This window comes from Camelina sativa, chromosome 9 (genome assembly GCF_030686135.1).
Source record: "Camelina sativa cultivar CO46 ecotype springtype chromosome 9, ASM3068613v1".
Lineage (NCBI taxonomy): Eukaryota > Viridiplantae > Streptophyta > Magnoliopsida > Brassicales > Brassicaceae > Camelina > Camelina sativa.
The window spans coordinates 1175078-1193375 of record NC_141888.1 but is presented as its reverse complement, the minus strand read 5'-3'; the positions used below and the strand labels follow the sequence as shown (position 1 = coordinate 1193375).

Genomic DNA, 18298 nt, shown 5'->3' with positions numbered 1-18298 from the left:
AGGGTTTCGATATTTACTAAGAGTGTTACTAAGAGTGTTCAATTTGATGGGGGGGGGAATAATTAAACTCGGGGGAATAATTACCGCTAATAATTTTCACTAAAATTTGGGGAAATTTTAATCCGTAAGAAAGTAGTGGTACTTTAAGACTACTTTGTGACTGTCGTAAACATTAAACAAAAACTATACTTAGTGGCAGAACAGTCGCAAATTATAAACCCAGACACCTACACGTCTCAATTTGTTGACATGCACAATCTAAATAGTGACAAAACAGTCGCAAAATATAAGTTCAGTCACAATATAGTCTCAATTTGTGACGTCTTTGTGACAATAAAATATTAGTATAATTTTGTGTTAAGATTTTATAACCAAAAACATATTAGACATGACCCTTTGATCATGTATACTCTCATTTAAGAGTTTAGTTTTGATAAAATATCAAACATAATAATTTTTATATGTTTTTGTAAATATATACAACCTTCACTACTTTAACTTAATTAAACACATGTAATTCTAATACATGTGTTGGAGGATATAAACATAATTGTCTAATTTGGTGTTTTATTTATGTGATTATAGAAATTTAGTAAATATTAGATGTCACATATAAGTAGAAATGTATAAGTTGATATTTTTTGTACTCAAATTTGTAAAATTCTAAAATTAATGTAAGATACTCGCTAAACCGTTGTACTTTAAGACTCTATTGCGACTGACAGAAACAGATGCACAATCACTTTAGTGACAAAACAGTCGCAAAATATAAGTTCAGTCACAATATAGTCTCAATTTGTGACGTCTTTGTGACAATAAAATATTAGTATAATTTTGTGTTAAGATTTTATAACCAAAAACATATTAGACATGACCCTTTGATCATGTATACTCTCATTTAAGAGTTTAGTTTTGATAAAATATCAAACATAATAATTTTTATATGTTTTTGTAAATATATACAACCTTCACTACTCTAACTTAATTAAACACATGTAACCCTAATACATGTGTTGGAGGATATAAACATAATTGTCTAATTTGGTGTTTTATTTATGTGATTATAGAAATTTAGTAAATATTAGATGTCACATATAAGTAGAAATGTATAAGTTGACATTTTTTGTACTCAAATTTGTAAAATTCTAAAATTAATGTAAGATACTCGCTAAACCGTTGTACTTTAAGACTCTATTGCGACTGACAGAAACAGATGCACAATCACTTTAGTGACAAAACAGTCGCAAAATATAAGTTCAGTCACAATATAGTCTCAATTTGTGACGTCTTTGTGACAATAAAATATTAGTCTAATTTTGTGTTAAGATTTTATAACCAAAAACATATTAGACATGACCCTTTGATCATGTATACTCTCATTTAAGAGTTTAGTTTTGATAAAATATCAAACATAATAATTTTTATATGTTTTTGTAAATATATACAACCTTCACTACTCTAACTTAATTAAACACATGTAACCCTAATACATGTGTTGGAGGATATAAACATAATTGTCTAATTTGGTGTTTTATTTATGTGATTATAGAAATTTAGTAAATATTAGATGTCACATATAAGTAGAAATGTATAAGTTGACATTTTTTGTACTCAAATTTGTAAAATTCTAAAATTAATGTAAGATACTCGCTAAACCGTTGTACTTTAAGACTCTATTGCGACTGACAGAAACAGATGCACAATCACTTTAGTGACAAAACAGTCGCAAAATATAAGTTCAGTCACAATATAGTCTCAATTTGTGACGTCTTTGTGACAATAAAATATTAGTCTAATTTTGTGTTAAGATTTTTTAACCAAAAAAATATTAGACAAAACATAACAGTCGCACTATAGTCTCAATTTATGACGTTTTTCTGACTATAAAATATTGATAAAATTAGAGAGAAAACATCATCGAAATTTCAATAAAATTATAATAACACTAGTGTTTGCGATTTCAATAAAATTACAAATACACAAATAATAAACATGAAAATTATTCATATTCCTCATTTTCATCTTCTTGATCTTCATCCTCATCTGAAGACGAAGACGACGACGAGTAGTTGCCACGAAATTCGTCTTCTTGTTCAGCATCGTTGATCTCAAAATCAAGTTCTTCATTAGGCTGATTACCATCTACGAAACTGTCAACTATGATCTCCTCTATTGAATCTGTCATTCCATCATCAACTGTTTGCTGCAATATAACAACCTCCTTTTGTTTTAAGTTCCCTTGTACAGCATGCCTTGGATTAACTTTCAGAACGTTGAGCCAAAGTTTTCGAGGTCGTTTAGTGTGAGGATATGAAAGATAACAAACTTGATCAGCTTGAGAACCTACACATAAAAAATGGTTCTCAATTAGATGTATATATATATCTATAAATATATATTTAAAATAGAACATTACCTAATATAAACGGTTCATAATGTCGGTATCTCCTTGATGACAACACGTCAACAATGCCTCCATCGCGTATTCGAGTGCCTTTGTCAATTGTAGAGTCATACCATTCACAATAGAAAAGTGTGACCCGTAAATTCAAAAATCCTGGATAGGTAAGCTCTATGATATTTTCAATGGTCCCGTAAAAATCGTCCTCGCCAGATGAATTGGAATAAGTTTGTCCTCGGACACATACCTCATAATTCATTGTTTTTTTAGTGAGACCGTGAGCTTTTGTGTGAAACAGATAACCTCTTGTAAAATATATAGGCCAAGACTTAACTTTATTTTCAGGACCGTCCACGATTTCATGGACCCATGGAGGAAAACTTTCAAAACCACCACGCACCTGTGCCAAATATATATACAAAATTTTAGATCACAATATTTATCATGTTGATATAATTAATTGGTGGATAGTAAAACATACATATTGCTTAATCCATTCATGGAAATCTTCTTCTCTTTTCGACCTAACATCTTCATCAGATAGTTTTGGATATTCATATCGAATTTGCGCCTCCAACAATCTGTATTTTATCAACAAAAAGTAAATATTTTAAAGTTTACCTAAGAACATATGGTTATAAATATACTTGGTAAATCAAAAATACCTCTCATGTTGCTGGAAATAATCACAATTGCGCAGAACATATGCGTGTGCACATTTATAATCTTTTTCAGTTAACCAAAATTCACTACTTTTTCCGCCTGGACGACCAACTTGAGTGAATATATCTGGTACTTGTATAGGATATACAGGTACTTCACCTTCTTCATGCCGAATTAACCTGTTAAAGTTTATTTTGTAAAACCTTTTCACAATTTTAGAAGTTGATAGAAAAATTCAATAATCATATTTGAAGTTTTACCTTCTTCTCCTTGTTGTAGAAATGTGTGAAGCGAAATAGTGTTCTGAGAAATAAGATATCTCATCATTCAAGTAGGATTGAACTATTGAGCCAACTGGATATCTTTTGTTCTTCGCTTTCCCTTTTAAACGTTAAAAAAACCTTTCGAAAGGATACATCCACCTATATTGCACAGGACCACCAAGTTGTGCTTCATAAGGTAGGTGAATAGGGAGGTGCTCCATTACATCAAAGAATGAAGGAGGGAAGATTTTCTCCAAATTACACAAGATCATGACAATATTATCCTTCAGAATTTCGAGGCGGGATTGCTCCAATGTTCTACTACATAGGTCGCGGAAAAATGCTCCAATCCCTACAAAGTTATAACATGTTATGTTGTTACATATAAATATAATATCAACAACTAAACCAAATTAAATGTTTAATTTATATACCTGAAATCGCCAGGTGGACATTACGCGGTAAAAGCTCTGCAAATATGAACGGAAGCAATCGTTCCATAAACACATGGCAGTCATGACTCTTCATTCCCGAAAACTTTCCATTTTTCATGTCAGCACAGCTAGCTAAATCTGCGACATATCCGTCTGGGAATCTAACATCTTCTTTTACCCATTTTAATAAAGCCTCTTTCGCTTTGGTTTTCAATCTCCAAATAGGGAATGGGGCTCTCCCTTGAGCATCTAGATGTAAATCTTGCCGGGAACAAAATCTTGCAATATCCAATCTTGACTGCACGTTGTCTTTCGATCTATCTTTTACATTCATAGTGGTGTACATCAAGTTATCAAAGACATTTTTCTCGACGTGCATCAAATCCAGGTTGTGCCTTAAATTCAGATCGACCCAGTACGGTAACTGCCATAATATGCTTTCTTTATGCCAATTATGCCATCTTCCGTAGCCTTTAACTTTCTTTTCGTGACCATTCCCACCGCAAATAGATGTTTTAGGTGCTTTGGCTTTCCTTATACGCTCATAGATAGCTTGACTACTCAGAGATGCTGGTGGCTCGTCATTCAATGAATCTTTTCCCTTCAGAAAGTCCTTTTTATTCTTCCGCATCGGATGACTTGTAGGAAGAAATCTCCTATGACAGTCAAACCAACATGTTTTCTTCCCAGCTGGTAATTGAAAAGCACCAGTGTCATCCATACAAATTGGACATGCTAATCTTCCATGTGTCGTCCATCCCGACAACATACCGTATGCTGGAAAATCGCTTATTGTCCACATAAGAACAACTTTCATGTTGAAATTTTGATTTAGTGAGATATTATAAGCCTCAACCCCATTATACCATAACTCCTTTAACTCATCGATTAATGGTTGGAGGAAAACATCAAGGCTGGCTCGTGGGTGGTTTGGTCCGGAGTTCAGAATCGTAAGAAATAAATACTCGCTGTTCATGCACATATCCGGAGGTAGGTTGTATGGAGTTAAGATCACAGGCCACAAAGTATGATTTTTGGAGACCCCAAATGGATTACAACCATCTGTACATAACCCAAGGTAAACGTTTCGTGGCTTTTGCGCAAATGTGGGATGTAAATGTTGGAAATTCTTCCATTCAGGCGCATCAGATGGATGACACATTACTCCATCTTCTGAATCATGCTCAGCATGCCATCTCATTGATGATGCGGTCTTCTCTGATTGGTACATCCTCTTCAATCTATCTGCAATAGGTAGATACCACATACGACTGAAGGGTATTCTAGTTCTACCCCCACTACTTTTGTACCTTGGCTTCCCACAGAACTTGCAATGCTCCAAATTCCCATCTTCTTTCCAAAATATCATACAATTCTCTATACATACATCAATTGTATGGTATGGCAATCCTATCTTTCGAACTAAATTCTCTGTCTCGTAGTATGAACCAGTAGCTTGATTACCCTCTGGTAAAACCTCCGTAAACAATTCAGCCCAATCGTCCATGCATGCCTCAGACAAATTATTATCAACCTTGATGTTTATGAACCTAGACGCCAATGATAGTTGCGAATGACCTTCATGACATCCATCATAAAGTGGACTATTTGCAGCATCTAACATGTCATAGAACCGTTTCGCCTCTTCAATGGGTTCTTCATGGATATGATCATATCCATGATCATATCCACTTTCATACTCATGATACTCATTAAAAGGCGTGGTACCATGAAATGCATCATTCACCATCTCAGCATATACATTTCCCTCAAATCCTATTGGCTGACTACCAGGTTGACTACCATGCTGACTACTAGTACTAGTATAATTTGTATTAGGATAATGACTACTAGTTCCTACCCCTAGCACGTCATAATCTTCACCATGTTCAGACCATACATAATAATTTGGCATAAATCCTTTACTATGCAAATGATTAGATATTGTCGTACCATGCAAAATAACATCGTTCTGACATTTTACGCAAGGACAGTAAAACCTACCTCCACTGTTTTGTGCCATAGGCTGGCTGTTTGCGAAATTCATGAACTGCTCAACTCCCGCCAAAAATTCTTTAGAGATATTATTTGTTCTTCCATCGATCCGATTATACATCCACTCTCGAGATGAATTCCACATAGCTTTTTTTTTTCTTTTCTTCTAAAAAAACAAATCTTCTTTCTCTCTTTTTTTTTCTTCTCTTCTAAAAAAAAAAAAAAAATCTTTTTTTCACTACTTTTTTTTTATTCCGTCTCTCTACTTAGAAATGAATGAGAGTGATATGAATGGAATGGTGAGAGTGATGCGTTATATATAGTATAAATTTTGCGACTACTTTGCGACTCTAGTAAAAACAGTCGCAAATAAGGACTCCTTTGTAACTAAAAACTACATAATTGAGACAAATTAAAGCTCGAAACAGCTCAATACAAACGCAAACTGAAACATTTATCACGTTTTTTGCCGACATCAATAAGTGACTGCTTTGCGACTCTTTTGCAACAACGAACGGATGTGTCGCAAATAACGACGCATTTGTCACTGTTTTACCACGTAATAGAGACTCAAAAAAGGGTCACAAAAGTTCAGTACAAATCCACACTACCACATTTACCACGTTTTTTACCGACATAGTCACCGACTGATTTGTGACAATAAAATTAAAAGCAAAACAAAAGTGGCAAATACGTCGTGATTTAAAGACAGCTTTGCGACTAACTTTACTGACTTAATCTTCAGTTTATAGTTTGTCATAAATTGCGATTATTTTGCGACGCTCTATTTTTTCTCGATAAAATGTCCCAAAGTAGTCGCATAATAGCAACGAGTTAGCGACTACAGTTAATCGCCGTAAATTTGCGACTGTTTTACGTCCATTGTATTCGTCATCGTTAGTCCGTGGCAAAAGTGTCACAAAGTAGTCACAAAAGTTTGCGACTATAAATTCAGTCACAAAAAGTAGTCCCAAACGCCGTGTTTTCGTGTAGTGTGAACACTCACCCCCCGGTTAATAAAACTACGTAGATATCCACGAGTAGTCTTTAGCATCTACGTCAATTGTTTCTTCAAATCTGTCCGAGAAAAATAAATTACGAATCTTTTTACCATGCCGTATAACAGTAACTTCTGCGGTGAATATTGCTTTGACAGGTCTGTGATCAGATATCTTCGTTTCTCCTCTTGCATATTCATGTTGCTTCAGTCCACTTCCGTACCATATTATTCGATCACACCTATCATTTATTTATTCATGTGATCAAGCTAAGATATATAGTAATTAACCAATATTATGATAAGGAGCATGTATACTATATACCGTATACACATACGTTACGTTACTTTACTTACCATGCAGGAGCTCGTTTCTTCTCGTCTTTTTGGTATGTAATGCATCCATAATATAAATCCGAATTTGGAATATATTTATAAGTTGGAGCAAACATGACAATTCCTTCTTGCCATCCTCTGAAAATCTGGCCGTTCAAGATCTCCATGCTTAGCTTAATTTTATATAAATAAAACCGTATAAGAAAATGGCGAGTTTACAACCTTTAACACATGTAAAAAAAATTGAATTATACTTAAGTATTCATTTCTATATAAACAATCACCTGATCATTTTCTAGTAAGATGTTCCATTCTTTGCTTTTCACCAATAATCTTGTCTTCTCCTCGGGTAGTGAAATTCTATAATTCAAGTCTCCCAGAAAAATTACTCGACTGTATAAATTGATCCAACAAAGAGAAGACAAAAATAACTTTAATTAATAATTATATAGATAAGAAATATCACAAGTTGGGTAATTTCTTAAACAAGGAGTACATACTAAGCAAACTAGCCTTTTTCCTTTCACAATCTCATGTCTTATTATATTTAACCGGTCAACTTGCTTAAACTATTTTAATTTTGGTCTGACCTTATATAGTTAATTACTAACAAGTTGGCTTTCTTATAAAAAAAATTCACGAAGTATATGAACCAAGTGTTATTGAATTCATTTCAAGATATTAGCGTTATATTAAGATATAAAGCTTACTCGTGATCAAGAATCTTTTTAGGTAAATCTAAAGACGAGCCTCGAGGAAAACTCGATCTCGCTAAGATCTCATTAACATCGGAGTTTCTCTGCCTTTCATCTCGGTCCCGGCCACCGGAAGCTAGATGGCAGCAAACAAAACAGAAGGTCGTTTCGTGCAACTGAAACCTAACCGATACCGATCCCTAATGATAAAATAATCAGTGGTGTAAGTATGATAACCAAAGACAAAGAGAACAATATAATTATTTATTTATATGAAATGCAAATTTTGTTTGTGTTGGCGCTTCAATATTAGGCACAAAAATCAAACTCACACATGCTAGCTAAATTTAAGTTTAAATAAACTTAACTATGTTTTGATATTCGGTGAAAATACTACCAAACTATTACTATGTGTTTATATATAAATGGCCGACATACTGGCATTATATTCACTAATTCATATACATATATATAACTATAAGTTCAAATTTCAACCACAAATTATAATAATCATTTGTGAATACAAATGCGAACGCACGTAATTATTTTCTATTAACAGTCAACACCTAACTCAGTCGACATCTATAACAGTGAGATTTTCTTTTGAACTGAAAAAAAAAAAAAAAGTTAAAAAATACTTAATTCTAAAAATCAGTTACCTTGTTTCCTAAGCAACCCATGATGCCGCATCCAACGCATGAAACGCTAGGATGCCGGATATATGGCCAGAGATCACCTCGGACCCAAACGGTGATCAAGATTCCGACCATCTGTTTACTTATGATACATCTGAAATCTTGTGAAATACTATTAGTGCCCTTTGATTCCGACACGTCCTTGTCTCGATGAGGTTCTGCTACTCCCTTGTTTAAAGTCTCTCTTATCAAAGAGTTCCATTTTGCAGAGACCTTATTGTTATCTGGTCCCAATACATTCGAAGCTCGAAGAGGCACAACCTCTTGAAACCTAGATTTTCATTCAATCAACTTTTAGACATATAAAATCCATACGTTATAACTAAATAAATTTATTTATTATTATTAGAGTTTATTAATCACCCAAGCACGTATATATCGCACGGTGTTTTGTGTGTTTCCAATAAATCATCCATGTCAAGCCCATCGTCCGGTACAATACCACCGACGTTCCATGTGCTTGCAAAAACCCTAAAAGATATACATAAGTTTACATTATTTTTTAATTAAAAAAAAACAATTGTCAAACGTTCTAATATATTTGATAAACCATTAACTGTTAATTTTGTAAACTCATGGAACACAAAGGGATCAAACTATGACTTCCTTAGAATCTAAATTAATTACGGTTGTCATCCACCTGTTGATTATAACTCTACTGGTTTTGCGCAATTAGGTTTAACTGCCGTGCAATGCAAGAAAAGTGACTAGTTATGTCAACTATACGTTATTATGATCCGCGCTCTCTTCTTTTCCCAAGTATATTCAACGGTTAAAAACTACAAATAAAGGTAACTATTTTTCATGACAGAAAACGAAACAAAGGGTATATAAAGTTTTAATGTATTACTTGTAGTTAAGATGCGTGGTTTTGTGTTGCTCGAGTAGAATTGATTTAGAAGTGAAAGAAGGTCGTTCATCAAGTAGTCCGGAAGCTTCTAGAAGCTTCTGATCTGTATCAGGTGGGAAATCAGCGACGAAGTTGTTGCTCCCGACGCTTTTCCTTAGGATCTTGTTGGCCACAAGTCTTGGCCACATAACCTTATCAATATATACCACAGAATAAATTGCATGCATATATTAATGATCAAGGGAGAACAACAATAACTTATACAAGTATATATTTTTCTGGTTAATCCGACGTATAGATTAAAAAGTACGAATACTCACTTCTCTATAGCTTCCAAGCATTGCTTAGAGAGAGAAAGAGAGACGAAGAACAAGAGATCGAAAGAGGAGAGAGAGAGAGGTTTATCAAGAAGCAATGGAATTGTAGAGGAAGTATAATAAGTAAGGGAGGGAGGGAGATAAGGAGCAAGAAAGAGCCATGCAAAGCCGGAGAGAAAGAGGTGAAAGTGTGACGTGGGCGATGATTATATACTATATAGTTTTTATTATCATTCCCTTTTAATAATTAGTCCGACGATATTATTTTTAAAATCCAAAAGAAATGAAGATTGATGATTGGTCCATTATTATTACTGGTTGTTGGACTAGTTAGACATCAAACCACCTTGATCACATTGTATACGTCCTTAAAATCCCACACAAATTAATTTGAAACCAATCAATCTTTGTCCTTAACTGTATTACTTTTAAATTAAACACTGAAAACGATTACCTTTTTACTTATTTTTAATAAAGAAGAGGGTCCAACTTGTTACTATTTTTATCATCGGATATAAAAAATTAAGTGAAGATGTGAAAGCAATTGCAAATTGTAATAATGAGAAATGACAAAAATTAGCTGGCGATGTATAATATGAATATGTTCCTCTAATATAAAAGAAAACATTATGTTCCTCTAATTATAGAGTACTACTATTTTGGTCTTTGAATCATATGTCATAAACTTTCTTTTAGCAGAGAAATTAAGATATTGTCACTTTTTGGTCGGTCTAATCAATGTGGATCGCTACATATTTTTTAATCAAAGGCTTACCATCGTTTGTTTAACGATATATTAAGTTCGATATTACTAATTAGTTTGAATTAATTTCGGCTTATAATTGTGAGCTGCTAAATTACTCCACCAATAATTTGCTGCTAGTGGTGATATTGTATGGGGAATATCCCTCGTATTTATTTGGTGCTCTGTTGTAACTTGTAAAGTCTTTATATCAGTATATATATTTCTTTCAATCGGTCCCTCAGCTGATAATACATTACGAATTATAATCATACTATATAGAAGCACATGACACGGCAATAGTATCTAACCTAACTAACACGAAAGAACAACAATAAGTTATGCAACCCGTATATTTACTAACTACTAACCCCTCGGTTAGTAACTTGCATAATAAATATAATTTGTCAAAATGGTAGTCGGAGATATGGAAATTAAATTAAATATTAAAAATGGCAGTGTGATTTTTTCTCTTCACATGTTATTTTGTTATGTGAACGTTTATTTTATTACATAGGATTTCAATTCTATTACCATTTGTCACGGCAATATTTGGTTAACGGCTGTGAGTTTTAAAATATTTTAAATTTGACCAAGAAGAATAGAAGATATTGTTACCCGATTTAAAAATACATGTATCACTGTAGCTTATCATGGAGCAAGTTGCATGAAAAACAAAGTTTTGGGTATGGAACTTGCACTTTGTAATGCAGCCAACAAAAAACCATTTATGTCCAATTGGATCCAACCATTTTTAATGGTGACTCCACAAAGCTTCAATGTACGTGTGTGTATACACACAAGATTATAATTGGTATTGGATTGCCTAATTAAACACTGACCGATATAATAGTGTAATGATCTATATTGATCGATGTAAGTAATCTCAGTATTCACGAAATGAATTTTATTTTTATTGTTCAAAACTAGTTTCATTTCATATAAACTACATGATTCACAAAGTAGCGCTGCGCTTTTCTTCTGATGACTTATTTTGATTTTAAAAAGTAAATTTTATATTTACATACTTTCTAAAAAGGAAGAAAAATAATGAAAGAAAAGTGTTTTAAGAGGTGTGAGCAATTTTTGGTGGATTCGTATCCATTACATATTTTGTAGACAAAGAGAATGAACTTGCGAAAAAAAAAAGTAAGAATGAACCAAAGTGCAACACGTGGCAGATACAATATTGTACGTCAAAAAAAAAATGACTATAGGCTATAGCAATACATATAGTTTAGACATAAACATTTTTTGTTTGGTATATGACTAAGACATAAGACATGCACCATACTAAACAACAAGTTGGCAAAATTGTCTCTAGACAACACTTGCTTTTACACAGGCTAAAAAGGTGCAGTTAATGTTTGATATGAGGGATCATATACTTCAAGTCTTCAACCAAATATTTCCCGTGTAGGTTTTTGATACTCATTGTGCCAAAATACTATAGAGATGCATGTCATAATGTCTTACACTATACACCAGTTGTTAAAATGTGTTGATTTGTTTGTCTTATGTTTGTTCATTTTGCTCTCCTAGTATTGGATCATCACGAAGTTAAGTTTATTTACCCCAACAATATTTTCTTATCAACGAAATTCAAAAAAACTTAAAATAGATCACAAGAGTGTTATAATTTTGTTATGTTCGTCTCTTAGGGAGATTACTAAGAAAACGTGTGTAGATATATACATTTATATGAGATTGTTGCTGTGAATGCGACTCGAAGATGTGAAGTATGTCTGTTCTTTTCACACAAGATGTAGTATATACCAAAGTTCGGAATCATGTTTTCGATATTAAAGAGGGTATTTGTATACGGAGAAGGAATATTTTTATTAGTAATTTGCCTAATTAATCAACTAGTTTTACCTTTGATCTTAAGCAAATTAAATTAAAGGAATATTTTTATAACATTTCTATGTTTCTTGTCGTATAACAACATTATTATTATTAGTTTATCATTATAGTGGATGCACGTGTCGTCCTTTTATTTGTTTCTCTATGAAATAAAAAATATGACATTATAACTATATACTATCATTACATACTTTATTTTTTAATGTTTTGGATACAACCGGACAAATTGTCCATTATTTCGTTCATTGGTTCAATAATATTTCTAGTCAGCATATGTTTATACTTTATGCTTATAGTGATAAGATTATAATTAAACCTGTAATAGCTCTGATTTTTCTTTTATCGAAGTTCTATCTTAATTAACTATATTTTGTTTCGGTATTTAACCAAACAAACTAAATTAGTACGGGTTAAAATTCCTTTTATTTATATTATAATTTTAGAATAAAATATAAGTTATATGATTGTTTTTAAAAGTTTTTTTAGATAAAACATTATGCAATAAAATCATATGTTAAATATGATGGCTTGAAAAAACACCTATTTTATAAATTTTATATTGTTAATTTTGTAATTTTATGTATGAGAAATTGTTATGTTTGTTTGTTTGTTTTTATTTTAATTTTTGAACATGTTTGGTGAAAGTTTTTTTAATATGATCCGTGCTTAGGTAAAATTATATTTTCAACTGCACAATAAGATCTTGCAAATCACGATTAAATGTGGTAAATTACCAATATTTTATTACTTTTTATGTCTAATAGTATATTTTTATGTCTACAATATATATTTTGTAACAATACACGGAATATTAAAGATTTTATTTTGGAAATTGTATAAATTATTGAAATATTCTTTTTAAGAGGATTCTTTGAGATATTCTTAAGTGTATTCATATAGCCCATGGATTGACCAATTAATCTATAATCTTTTCTGTAACTAACCTATATTTAATCTATAACCTACTTTGTAACCAACTTATAAAAATTATATAGTCTAAAAAAAAATTGTTTACTTCCGTTTATTATATAGGAATACAATACAGTAAATAGGTTTGATTATTTATTTAAAATATATATATATATTTTCCCGATGAAAAAGACAAAGATCATTGGGTATCTTGAAATCGAGATTCCAGGAAAGTTGGATTTCAATTAAAATCGTAAGGAAGAGGGTTTGGTAAGTTTTCTTTTTGCGGCATGTTTATTAATATTAATAACCAAATGATTTAGTAATTTATTTATAAGATAATCTTAAGAATTGTTGGGCTTCTAAAGTTCTAAGGTCAAAGATTCCTATTTTTGTCTTTTTTTTTTTTTTTTCTTCTAATATATACATTGACCGAGTGTAATATATACACACTTATTGGATGATATGAGAATTAGTATCTCAGTAGTACGGGAAATTCCTATTATATATGAATGCTGAAATTATTAGTCTAAAAGATAAACGATAGAAATATCTTAAAATGTTACTCCCTCCGTTTCAAAATATATGATGTTTTAAGTAAAACACGTAGATTTAAAAAGTTTTTATTTTTAACAAGTTCAACCAATCAGAAACAATATTGCATAATATAAAATACTAAACTAATCTTAAAACTGCATTAAAATTTGAAAACATCCTATATTATGAAACAACAAACTTCTCCAAAACATCTAATATTTTGAAACGGAGAGAGTATTTGTTTGTTTTCCTTTAATGATTTATTACTTTGCTTGATATGTTTTTATTTATCTGTTTTGTCAATTCACATTGTAACCTATGGGGAACGATACATACAAGTCAATATATATATATATATATATATATATATTTTAAATACTACATATTGAAGGAGACAATAGGCAATATCTAAACGTACTTGTATATAAGTACTATAGTTTAGTTTAGTGAATTTTTCATCCATTTAAATAAAAAATATAGATCAAGAATTGAATCTCATTGGCTGGTCGGTGAAAGTGCATTGCGATTATAATTCATATGTTTTTGTAAAATTTTTAATTTCTTCCTACCAGCCAAGAGGGATAATTATAGTAATGAAAGTGCAAATACTTTAGAAATAATTATTCCACATATCTTCTTCATCTTTGTCCAAACAAAAATATCTAAGATACTGATATATTTTTTCTCTAAGATACTGATATATTTTTTCTCACATTTTGCTGCTCTTCATTGGTACGACTACTAAGAGATCGACAAACTTACATAAAATGTTATTAGTGGTTAAGCTAACAATAATATATTAATTGATATTTAGGGACCATTGGGACCATAAATTCTTTTTTAGCTATGGTTACTTTTTTTTCTTTTACATTTAAGCTAAATGACTATACTTTGTATAAGCACTATATTATTTTACTATACAGGTTTTTGTATGCATCGTAAGAAGGCAACCCATAGTCTTATCTTCTCCTGCGCTAATAATACTTACTTTAAAGATTTGGTTGCAATTTACTTTTTCACTTCAGTTTAAATTGATGTGGATATGAGCAAAATCGAGTGGAAATCAATTTTAGTTCAAGTCAATGAAAGTTGACAAAGACGAGTTGGAAGTGGAACTTGGTAATTGAGCTGCTATTGATACTTCGGTAATTCACAAGTAATATGGTATTTTTTATATCAAATCCGTTTCAAACAAGCTTCTAGGCAATTGGGATGTTATTGGGCTTATCTTTTTCGATTGGTTCTAATTTGAATTAACTGCAATTTATTCTGTTTTGGGTGCCCATTTGAAAAAGTGAGTCTTTTTTGTTTGTTTTGGTTAAGAAAAATGAAGAGTCTAATTACAACATCTGTGCATTTTTTTTCTTCAATGCAATATCAACAATTGTTTAAAACGGTTAGGAATAATAAAATGGAACACGGTTTGTCTAATTATAGCGGGATAATTATAAGTTTTGACATGAGGTTGAATCATATATATAAAAGTAAGGTTTTATTAGTCTCTCCTTACTGGTTGATTTTCATTTAATATTTTCTATTTTTATTTTTTTTGCTTTCTAATTTTTTAATTGCTTTAAATAATATTTAAGATCCAATTAACACAATACATTTATTTCATACATTAAAATAAAATTATAACTGAAAAAAAATTATGCATTAATCATATTCCACCACTCAATTTTATTCAAACACAATAAATAATATTTGTAACTCCAATAATTCTAAATGTAACCTCCATCAATTCTTATCATATAAATAAGCATTGCCTCATTCTCTCATATTAATATTTTTTACTTTCTCATTTTCACATTCTCTCATTTTCTTCCACTTCTCTCATTCTCTTCCACAATATCTCAAATCATTTTTTTTTTATGTTTTCAATTTCTTATTTTTGTTGTATGGGTTACAAAAAACTAAATGAAATATCATTGTAAAATTTTAATGCTAAATTTTAATTTTAGATACTATATATATATTTTACATTGTTTTATATTTAAAGATTCATCTCCATTATCTAATTTGGATTATCATCTTATAAGTACTCATTCTCTCCTCTCTCACCAATATCAAATGTTGTTATTTCTAATATGTGTTGTAAGAGTTTGATTCTATATTTTAATTTAGAAAGTATTATATATAATTAACATTGTTTTCAATTTTTCTATAATTAAAATATTTCTTTTATATTTCTTGCCTTTCTAATCTGTTCATATTTATTTTTAAAATTTCCATAGCTGAATTTCAATTCACATATGTTGGTTTTAACAAACAAATCAAGTTTATTTAAGAATCTGTTTTAAAAGGTTTATCTTCATTATCTATTTTAGATTAGCATCTTATTTTTCATACTCATACAATATTCACCACACAATAAGGTCATGAAGTTGAAAAGATCCATCTCTAATTCTCTATTATGTAATTTAGATATCTCACATATTCATGTATCATTTTTAATAATTTAGAATGATCAATATAATTATCCATTTATAAAGTCTATTTTATTTTGTAAAGTCTATTTTGTTTTGTGATCCAATAGATAAATATGTAAAGATCAATATAATATTTATATTATTTAAGATTTGAGGTTTTTGAAAACAAAAAAAACTTAATTATGAAAAAAAAATTCTTTATTTAAGCAAAATGAAAAAATGATTCCAAAAAGAAATCATGTTTAACTGGAAGTGAAATATAGAAAATAATATAATTATTAAAATACCATTTAACTAAATCCTCTAAAGATGAAACCATTAGTATGAAATCTAGCACTATAAATTAAATTGATGAGTGAAAACCAAAAAGATTGAAGTTAGTCTTGGGGTTTTAAAAAATCTTTAGATTGAACTTCATATATATTTAAAAAAAAACTAATTTAGTTTGTCACTTCAAAAGTAATATTTTCAATTTGGAATATTATGTGTGAGTGTTGAGTTTATATCAACAAAACAATCAAAAACTGTAAGTTTAAATTTTGATTGAGCCACTTGGTATTCCTTATCTTTTAAGTCAAAAATAAATTAAAATATTTATTTATAATTAACCCACTTTTAAAGGCATTTAACTCCGTTTATCTCTACATTTAACTCAAATGTAACTCCTATCCAATAATTTTACATTCATTCCTCCAACTAATATATTTCTCTTTCAAGAAAAAATGTTTTTGGTAAAATTTTAATATTTTTTTAATTATTTTAATTGCTTTAAACTTTGAAATGAGGAATATTCTATATACAATAATTTTATACATAGTTATTAACATTTTGATAATTTTATTTTATTCAATTTTACTATACTACAGTCTTATGTTTACAATGTCATTAAGTAAAATCTTTAAAAATCAATGTTTAACCTCTATAAAACATGGTCATAAACATAGATACTCTCATATTAGGAAAATGTTTAAATTTCTATATTATTATTTATATTAATATAACTAATCAATTTGTAATATTTTTTTGTAGTATTGGCTAATTTTTTATTTATAGAAAAATTTATATATTTTAAATTTTGTATAATAAATAACCATACCAAAAAAATGTTGATAGGAGTGTTATTTTGAGAAATTTCTATAAATTTTTTTGAGATTCATACATTAGTATAATTTTTTCGAGATTATACATTAGTAAAATAATATTTTAGTTTAAGAAAATTTAAGAAATATAATCAAAACTATTATGCATACAACCACGCATTGCGTGGACTAATTACCTAGTAGTAAACAATATTTAACATTTTTTTTGGATAAAAAACAATATTTAACATAGGAACCGAATTAACCCTTGTAATATTTTTTTTCTGCATAGATAATATTAAAAAAAGAAACTCAGATTATATACTTACTTTTACCAGCAAATACACGAGAGTTGTTGAAGATTTGTTCAAACATGATTTAGATTTTTTTTTTTTTATTAACGGACCCTATAGCTCTGATGTTATACACCATGGGTTGGATTTTACTTTACTATAATCACTAGATTAAGACCCGTGCTAGAGCACGGGTTGAAATTTATTTTATTTATATTGTATTTTTATATGAAATATAATTTATGTTATTGTTTTTAAAAGTTTTTTTTGATAAAACATTATGCAATAAAATCATGAAAGTTTTTAAAAAATACTTATTTTGTAAGTTTTATATTGTTAATGATTCTAGATAAGTATCCGTGCTATAACACTTGTTAAATTTTATTTCGTAATCTATCTTTGGTTAATGTTGTGGTATATCGATAAAATTTGTGGAAAATATTTTTGTAATATTGTGTTTAAAAATCTTTGGAAACAACGTGATATAGGACTAAAATCTTACAAATATACAGTTTGGAATATTCATGATTTTATTTGTTATCATTAATATATCAATTATCAATTTGGAATATCCCTAATATTTTAGGTTAACCATTAATATTAATATATAAATTAATATATAAACTATTTGTAACCATTTGTAAACATTTAATAAAATTATAAAGTTTACAAAAACTATGTTATGTACTTTCCTTTTATTAAAAGAGGATAATTAAAGGGAGATTCTCAAAAATAGCACCAAATTAAGTTTTTGTTCCAAACTTAGCACAACATCTTTAAAATTCCAAATAGCACTAATT

At 29.9% G+C, this 18298-nt stretch overlaps 1 protein-coding gene and 1 pseudogene across 3 annotated transcripts; both read right to left on the bottom strand.

Annotated features, from left to right (window-relative positions):
- Nucleotides 1–3072: 3072 nt before the first annotated feature.
- On the bottom strand, nt 3073–5952 carry LOC147937551 (uncharacterized; annotated as a pseudogene).
- Nucleotides 5953–6256: 304 nt separating this feature from the next.
- Nucleotides 6257–9843, bottom strand: LOC104710121 (type IV inositol polyphosphate 5-phosphatase 9). 3 transcript variants are annotated; one of them, XM_087467311.1, is made up of 9 exons: nt 9650–9843; nt 9330–9520; nt 8843–8950; nt 8444–8750; nt 7800–7984; nt 7374–7482; nt 7111–7262; nt 6868–6995; nt 6257–6778 (listed from the first exon to the last, which is right to left on the bottom strand). In XM_087467311.1, exons 1-9 carry the CDS (start codon nt 9668–9670, stop codon nt 6759–6761), a joined length of 1221 nt encoding a protein of 406 aa, XP_087323437.1. In that variant the 5' UTR covers nt 9671–9843; the 3' UTR covers nt 6257–6758. The 3 variants fall into 3 exon arrangements, with proteins under 3 accessions (XP_087323437.1, XP_010424967.1, XP_010424968.1); XM_010426665.3 differs by having other exon boundaries at nt 6257–6995; XM_010426666.3 differs by having other exon boundaries at nt 6257–6995; nt 7111–7235; nt 9650–9826.
- Nucleotides 9844–18298: the final 8455 nt, after the last annotated feature.